General features: G+C 44.7%; 1 protein-coding gene across 1 annotated transcript; it reads right to left on the reverse strand.

Annotated features, from left to right (window-relative positions):
* Positions 1-41: 41 nt before the first annotated feature.
* aasdh (aminoadipate-semialdehyde dehydrogenase) lies at positions 42-7,465 on the reverse strand. The gene is made up of 14 exons (XM_084355010.1): positions 7,158-7,465; positions 6,949-7,069; positions 5,585-5,862; positions 5,305-5,497; positions 4,990-5,231; positions 4,801-4,907; positions 4,540-4,712; positions 3,661-3,985; positions 3,461-3,579; positions 2,683-3,379; positions 2,412-2,575; positions 945-1,070; positions 725-856; positions 42-487 (listed from the first exon to the last, which is right to left on the reverse strand). Exons 1-14 carry the CDS (start codon positions 7,394-7,396, stop codon positions 86-88), a joined length of 3,318 nt encoding a protein of 1,105 aa, XP_084211136.1. The 5' UTR covers positions 7,397-7,465; the 3' UTR covers positions 42-85.
* Positions 7,466-7,952: the final 487 nt, after the last annotated feature.

Below are 7,952 nucleotides of genomic sequence, written 5' to 3' on the forward strand. Positions count from 1 at the left end.
ATTAACGTTCGTTTCCCGAAAGCTCTGCTCCGACACAGATACAAAAGCCATCGGTGTTTATTATAAAATCAGTACAAAATGCATTTCATCCTTCCGTTTCTTCTTTGAGAGTCAGCTTTAGACAATACACATAGTCATTGCGGCACCCGACGATGAGGGAGCGTCCCCACACCACCGGGGATGAAAACAGCTCCCCGGGTAGAGCGAAGGAGGCCAGCTTTTGTCCGTCTCGTCCATCCAGGATCCACACCGCGCCGTCTGTGGAGGCCACGGCCACCAGAGTCCCCCTCCTGCCCACGACAGAGCCGTCGAACACACACGGACTGGAGTACACCTTCCCCGTGGTCTGGAAAGTCCAAACTAAAGAGCCGTCGGCGCAGTTCAGACAGTACAGGCAGCCGTCGTGCGACCCACACAGAACTCTCCGCTGGTCCGGCGTGACGCACGCAGAGGAGAAGACGGGTCCTTTTGTTAGAAACTGCCAAACCTGCAGAGACAAAACGAGTCACATGCTGAAATATGACAGTATTTTAAAATAGCTTTGGCTGTCCTTACTGGTGGCAACAGAAGGTGCAGTGTTTGGAGTCCCAAAATTATACTCTTGTCAGAAATACAGCAGGAGAGAAGTAGAAAACGCTGCATCATTTCCTGTGAATCCCATATATGTGTGCAATTTGAATCAAAGCCTCACTTTGACTCTGGTGCACATGTGGATGTTTCTCACCAGCTTCCCTGTGTTGCTGAAGCAGCAGATGTTTCCATCCACTGAGCCGATCATCACGCGACCAGAGGAGGCGTTTGGTGACGAGAAGAACGGGACGTCTCTACAGTACGACCACAGGACCTCTCCGCTGTCCTGAGACGAGACAGAGAGCACAGCGCAACAAAATGAGTGAACAAAGATGGCAGAATAGTTTACTGAATTTGTTATCTTCTGTACTCACAGGGTTGAGACACAGCAGGTGACCTCCCAGTGAAGCTACATACAGCTGCCTGAGGGAGGCGTGGAGGTAGGGGGAGGAAAACACAGCTCCACCCCCACAGTGACGCCTCCAGACACACTGCTCCACCTAAAAACACAGAACACAAACACACAGTTTACCTTGATTTACTAGTTTAGAATAATGGACCAGAAAACAGGATGAATAAAACAGGTAATAAAAACTAAGTGAAACCTTAAAAAACAAGGTCAGAATCACAGCCCATGTTTCAGAGAACAAACACCACATGTCCTTCAGGTTTCATAGTTGTGGTCATGACAGAACTTGTAAACTGTGGAGCATCTTGTTCTGTTCCTGATGTTGGCAGTAAAGCTGCTTCCCAAACATAAAAGTGATGGAAAAAAAAAACCCTAAAAGCTTCCTGCACACCCTCGAGGATGACTTTCCTGAGAAAAAACAACATGGATTTTGTTTTTCTCGACACAGAATCAACACTTTCTGACCTTTAACACTTTGTTTATCGAATAACATCAAAACAATACATTACTGTGACACAGCACATTTAGACCAACTGAACACGGGTCATGTTGTGGTACATCTGTAGCAGTGTTGTGTGTATCACTTTATGCCACTTTGCCTCGCACAGCCATTCTCCCTGTTTTATAGTGTGTTGACTGACAACATCAATGTGTTGGTACGATGACAGGCTAACTACACAGCAAAGCACATGTTTATAGTTTGGAGGGTTTTGTGAACAATGTGTTTTGTGTTCATGTATTTGGGGTTTGGGTTTTTCTTTTATCTGGTTGACTAAAAAAACTGAATAATCAAATTGGTTTGTTGCATGTGGTGAGTCAACAATTCCTGCATGTGCAGTGCTGAGAAACCAGAGACAGGCCTCCGTTGTTTGATTCCAAAATAAAAGTTTTGAAGGAGACATATTCAGGTTCATAATGTTATTTTGGGTTACTACTAGAATAGCTTTAATCATCAAAAAAAACACACACATCATTTTCCTCATACTGTCCAGTGCTGCAGCTCTGTATCCCCCCCCTGGATACCCCGTCTCCTTTGATTGGTCAGCTCACACACGCCTGAGCCAGCACAGCTACAAACAACCGAGCAGCTGTGACAAATCTATTCTCACGTGACAAACCAGCCGCTAGGCATAAATTATGCAAATGTGTGACATGGTGACAGTGTGATGTCAGGAGCAGTGAAGAGAGGAGCTTCTGTTGGTGCAGACTTTGACCTTTTTAACTCTCAAGATCTTTTACATGCACGAGAATCTATAAAACACACAAAAGGAATCAAGAAAAAGCACAATAGGTCTCCTTTAAAATTGAAATTAAAGTCATATTCTTCTTGTTTTGGCCATGTTGAATGTGACACAACCGTAATGTACAAATCTTTTTGGGAGTTTTCTGAGTCATTCGAGCCTTTGTATCTTTTTATACTGAACGCACTCACCTTTGGATTCGTGGCGTAAACATGCCCATCATGTGAGCCCACTATCACCAGACCTGTGAGGGGATCCACAGCAGGACAGCTCTTCACAGCGTCTCCCGTCTTAAACACCCACCGTGTCTTCCCAGACGCAGCGCACAAGAAATACACACAGCCGTCGTAGCAACCTGGAACAACAAAAGTAATTACAATAAAAAATAAAATAAAATAAAATAAAGGCAGATAACATACAGTCAAATATGTTAGCAGAGTACTCGAAAGAGCTGACACGGACCTACAACCACGAGGCTCCCGCAGTGAGACACAGCAGCCGAGGCTTCGATTCTGTCTCCGAGGACTCGCTCCCACAGAAGGCTCCCGGTGATCAGGTCTAAAGCCTGGATCCTGTGAGAGTGGGAGCCAATGAACACCGTCGTTTTACTCTCGTCTGACCTCTGATCTGTTCTGCTTTGTACTAGAAGAACCGGGGATGCATCCACACATCTGCCTGTGTCTGAGGACCAGCTCAGACTGAGGCCCAGAGCACCAACCCAGCGTCTCTTAAGAGGATCCTCCTCTCCGAGCGCATCGGCCTGGAAGCTTGTATGCGTCTCTGGATTTCTGACCATCAGGTCCGTCCGCTCACCTGCTCGTCTTATAACTTTAACAGCCCATGTCTCCTCTGCAGCTGTGGACTCTGTGCGCTCCCTCTTCGCTGGCGCCACAACAGGAGCATCATTGAGACGTTTCTGGGCCTCGGGCAGCGCTGACAGGCTGTTATCCATCGGCAGAATCAGCACGACCCTCGCAACATGGCGCAGTACATCAGAGAAGGTCCCATCAAGTAAAACCTCCAAGAGCTCCGGTGACGTTGCACCCACAGCTGTGAGGATGTCTTCACAGAGGTGCAGCGCCTTCAGAGAGTCTCCTCCGCTAAACAGGAAGTTGGATTCCTCGTCGATGGTCGCATCTTTGGGAAGACCGAGAGTTTCCTGTTGATAGACAGTTAAGACGTATTCAAGGAACAAATTAAATCAGTGTCTTTGGTTGTATTGTGATATATAGTGGAATACCTGCCACATTGACTGAAGAGTTTGCTTTAGCTTGGTGACGTCTCTCCGTGAAGAATCACACTCTAAACACCGTCTCTGCCTCTGGTATATGTTCATCAGCGCCTCCATGTCGACTTTTCCTGCCATAAAACAAACATACGGATAACTGAACCAGTGATCCAACACATCTCTCCTCAGGGATGACTGTGTGCGATGCTCACCATGAGGAGTCAGACTTAAGGCCGGCACCGGCACCAGTGTGTCTGGAACGCTGTACGACGGCAGCAGCAGAGACAGCTGGCTCAGGATGAGTCTGCTCAGATCTCCATCTGCTCCATCCGTCTCCTCCTGATGGTGCCTCGCAGAAGAGGGGAGGTCTTCCCGATGCTCGGCCCCGGGTGTTTGTTCCACATGCTTCTGCACAGATGTGAGAGGAGAAACGGCTTTCTGGTCTCCAGATGTGGACGTCACGACAAAGGCGAGCAGTCGAGAGCCTTCATGCAGCCCGACAGCACAGGCCTCCACCTGAGGCAGACTCAGTATGAGCTGGAGGAGCAGAGATACAACATTATGTAAAGCTTGCTATTTTTATATTTAGTGTAAACCTTTTAACTTCAACCCCCGCTGTTCAAAGACACAATGACTCATTCTTTCTATAAAAAATAACCCTGTAGAGTATTCCTGAACATAACCGTCTTAAAATATAATATGTCACATGCTTATATGCTTATAATAAATGTATTGTTTTATTCTTCACTTTTTCTTTTTATACTTTTCTACGTGTTTCTGCTAGTCTTTCCTTCTTTTCTTTTCTCATTTTATTTTAGTTATTCATATTTTTATTTGTTTTATGTCTGTGTGATCTGTTAATAAGAAAGTTTTATCGAGCACGTTCGCCACAAAAACTTTATACAGTTAGAATATATTAATGTTAAGTTAACAGTTTTATTCTGCCACCCCCATGTGGTCAAAAAATAAATAGTTACTGCTTTAACTTCACTCTAGGATTGCAAATCGGATCTATCAGGAAAAAAAGAATTACATTTCTGTAACAATTATATTTGGTGGCAAAATACAGTTTACACATAAAAACATCTTACTTGCTGCAGGCTGTCCAAGTTCACCCGTTTCCCGTGGCGTTTGATCAGCCGGTCTTTCCGTCCCAGGTAGTACAGCTGTGTGTCTCTAACATTCACCCAGTCTCCAGCAGCCCTCATCGTCCCGGCGATAACAGTCTCCTCATCATCCAGGAGACACACTCTGTCCTCCCCTCCTGCACCAAGGATCATAGGGATTTCTGTGGATTTTGTCCAGTGAAATCAGATTTGTATGCATTTGTTTGTCAATGAGATCGTTCTCACCTATGAACACCTGTCCTTCACCCTCTGTGACAACACAGCCATGTTCGTCTCTTACTTCCACCACTGTGTCCATCAGGGGAGTCCCAAGAGGCACAGAGGACACCGAGCTGAAAGGCACTTAATGTTTACTTGACTGCAGCTGGTTTAACAAGAACATTCAATAAATCATTTTAAGCAGGAAACACTCACTTGTCGCTAGACTTAAGTACAGACTCTGGTATTTTGTAGAAGCAGGCCCAGCAGGACACCTCAGTGATACCGTAGATATTAAAAATCTGAGTGTTATTGTCCTCGTGCCTCCAGCCCCTCAGCAGAGCTGGCGAGGGGCAGGCCTCTCCACCCAGAGCCAACACCCGCAGCGAGGAGCCAGATGACAACACTTCCTGTTTTAGGATACGGTGCCCGAAGCGGACGAGCAGCGTTGGCGTGACCTGTGGAAAGAAGAAAACACCACATTTTAGTGACTGAAAACTCTTCCGAGAAAAACAGTTTCCTTACACTTGCCTGCAGGACAGTCGTCTTGTGGTCCGTGAACAGGAGCTGAGCCAGCCGACTGGGCATTTTCTTGATCACAGTAGGGATAATGAGGAGCTGAGCCCCGGACGATAAGGCCAGGAATATATCCACCACAGAGGGGTCAAAGGTTAAAGGCGAGGCGAGGAAAACCAGATCGTCTGCGCTCATCTGAAACAAAGATCTGAGCAGAGCAAATCAAATGTATCAAATATCACATATTAATATAACATTATAGAGAACAATAAGACAACAATGTACACACACTCACCCCAGATGCAGAATATTGGGGAGTATACACTCGTGTGGCACCCTCACAATCTTTGGAAGGCCAGTCGTTCCAGATGTGTGCAGCACATACGCCAAGTCTCTGTGCCCAGCCTCCTTTAACACGGCAGCTGCTTCACGGAGAGCAGCACCACCTGCTGTCTGAACTCCGGCTTGTTCTGCTCGTCCTTTGTGCTGGACTTTTACCACGGTTAGTTTGAACTTGGGCAACACCACACAAACCTCCACAGATGTGTGTTCGACCAGAGCAGCCTGGAATCTCTTGATGGGTGAGAGAAGTTCAATGTGAATATTCACACAGAGTAAAAACAACATTCATAAGAGAGATGTTTAGGCTTCAAGAATCACTTATCTATCAGGTGACGGTGAATCTGCATTAGTGGATACATAGATACAAAAAAGGATAAATATAGTGTATATGGTAGAATAAAAAGAGAAATTATTCTAACATTATAACTCTGCTGTATGGACTATAATTGAACAAACGCAGTTTTTTGATTGCACTCAGGCTTTTGATGCATCTGTAGAAAGGCTGCAACTAATGATTATTTTCATTAGTGATTAATCTGCATATTATTGTAATGATATATTGATTATTAATTAAATTCCTAGAGGCCAAAGTGATCTTTAACTTGCATCTTTGTCCAACCACCAGTCCAAAACTGAAGGATTCTTTATTTATCATCGTAAACGACAAAAAAAGCCACAAATTCTTTTTCAAAAAATTGAAAAATGACTGAAATGATGAATCGTTTGTCAAAATAGTTGACGATTAATTTTATTTCGATCGACTGAACGATTAACTAACTAATCGTTGCAGCTCTACTTTTATGGTTGCCATTTTTCCAACAGTAGCCACTGTTAGTGGCGGAGTCCGCCATTCCAGCGCTGGATTTAAATTGCCTTCGCATGAATTAGGGATTCTCAGGAAATGATGCATTCATGTAATCCAGTGTGATTTTATAACTCTCCGACTAATTTTTGCAGCTCTAATTCATACTGTGTTAATATGATTTATTGGTTAAGTGAATATTTGTGAGGGAATTTGCACCACTTAAGTACAATAACATCTGTAGTGAGTCCTGGATTATCAGATCTATTGTAGTTTATATTGTGCTCACATCGTGCATATTTTTAAATAACGTTGTGTTTAACCACAAACACATAGTCCAGAAAATCAGTGGTTACAGAGCGCAGGAGGAGGTGGATGTGGGTGGACCTGTCAGTCTGTTGCCCTCTGCTCTAACAGGTTAATCTAAAGATTTTTTTTAATCAAATATTGCATTTACACAGTTAGTGTTTAACATTATTGTTGTATTCATATTAGTAAAACATTAACTATTCTACCTGCAGGATGTCAGTCTTCACAGCACAGTACTGGAGGTCACACCGGGTCATGACTCTGGCTGAGAGGAGTCCTGGTGCTTCTGGGTCCAGTGTGACATAAGCAGCAGGTGACTGCAGGATCCTGGAAGACAACACGGGACTTATGCTTCACGCTCACATGATACACACTGGTGGTCACCTGCTGTATTAATTTACTACAGTGAACTCACCCCAGAATCCAGACAGGTATGAACAAATCATCCCCACAGCACAGCCCAATCACGCCGTTATTAGGAGAGCAGTTCTTCCGCAGGATAAGAGACAGTTCACCGGCCAGTTCAACCAGCTCTCTGTACAGCAGGGACACCGGGCTGCCCGACGCTGACCCGCCGTCATATGTCACTGCTGCTCGGTCAGGGTGCAGCGAGGCGGCGGCGGCTACGAGCTGCTGTAGCGTCCGAGCAGCCATGCTGACGTTTTAATTCACATGAGTGAGGGTTTGTTTACATCCAGGCAGACCCATGGATGTATGAGGGCGACTCACGTTGGACATAGTGTTTGTCGCGTGAAGATGACGCTTCAGATAACCATGACTGTTTCACGTGCTTCTCTAATACTCGTTCACCCCGGAATCGTCAAATCTTTCCTATTATTTATCAGTTATATCAACGATAACCAACCAAAAACATGGCATTTTGGGGCTAATTAGTTTAGTAATTTGTCGAAACAGATTATCCGGACAACATTGCGTGTTTCGGGCACGTGTTTGATGTTTTATCTGTCAACTAATTGCTGTCGACTTAATGTTGTTACACACCATTATGCTGGCATAGGGCATTTTCCCTTTACTATATGATTTACACGCATGTGTAACTCTGCATTGGATAATTCAAACATTGGTATTTATAGTTTATTTACGAGATTTTGACTTTTAATCGAAATGTTTTTGTATCTTTGAAAGCATGATTTCCTAGCAGCCTTGAATGCACCACATGCTTCCTGTCCAATCATCTGTCGTTATTTTG

Source organism: Pagrus pagrus, assembly GCF_965226575.1.
Source record: "Pagrus pagrus genome assembly, chromosome: 6".
Classification (NCBI taxonomy): domain Eukaryota; kingdom Metazoa; phylum Chordata; class Actinopteri; order Spariformes; family Sparidae; genus Pagrus; species Pagrus pagrus.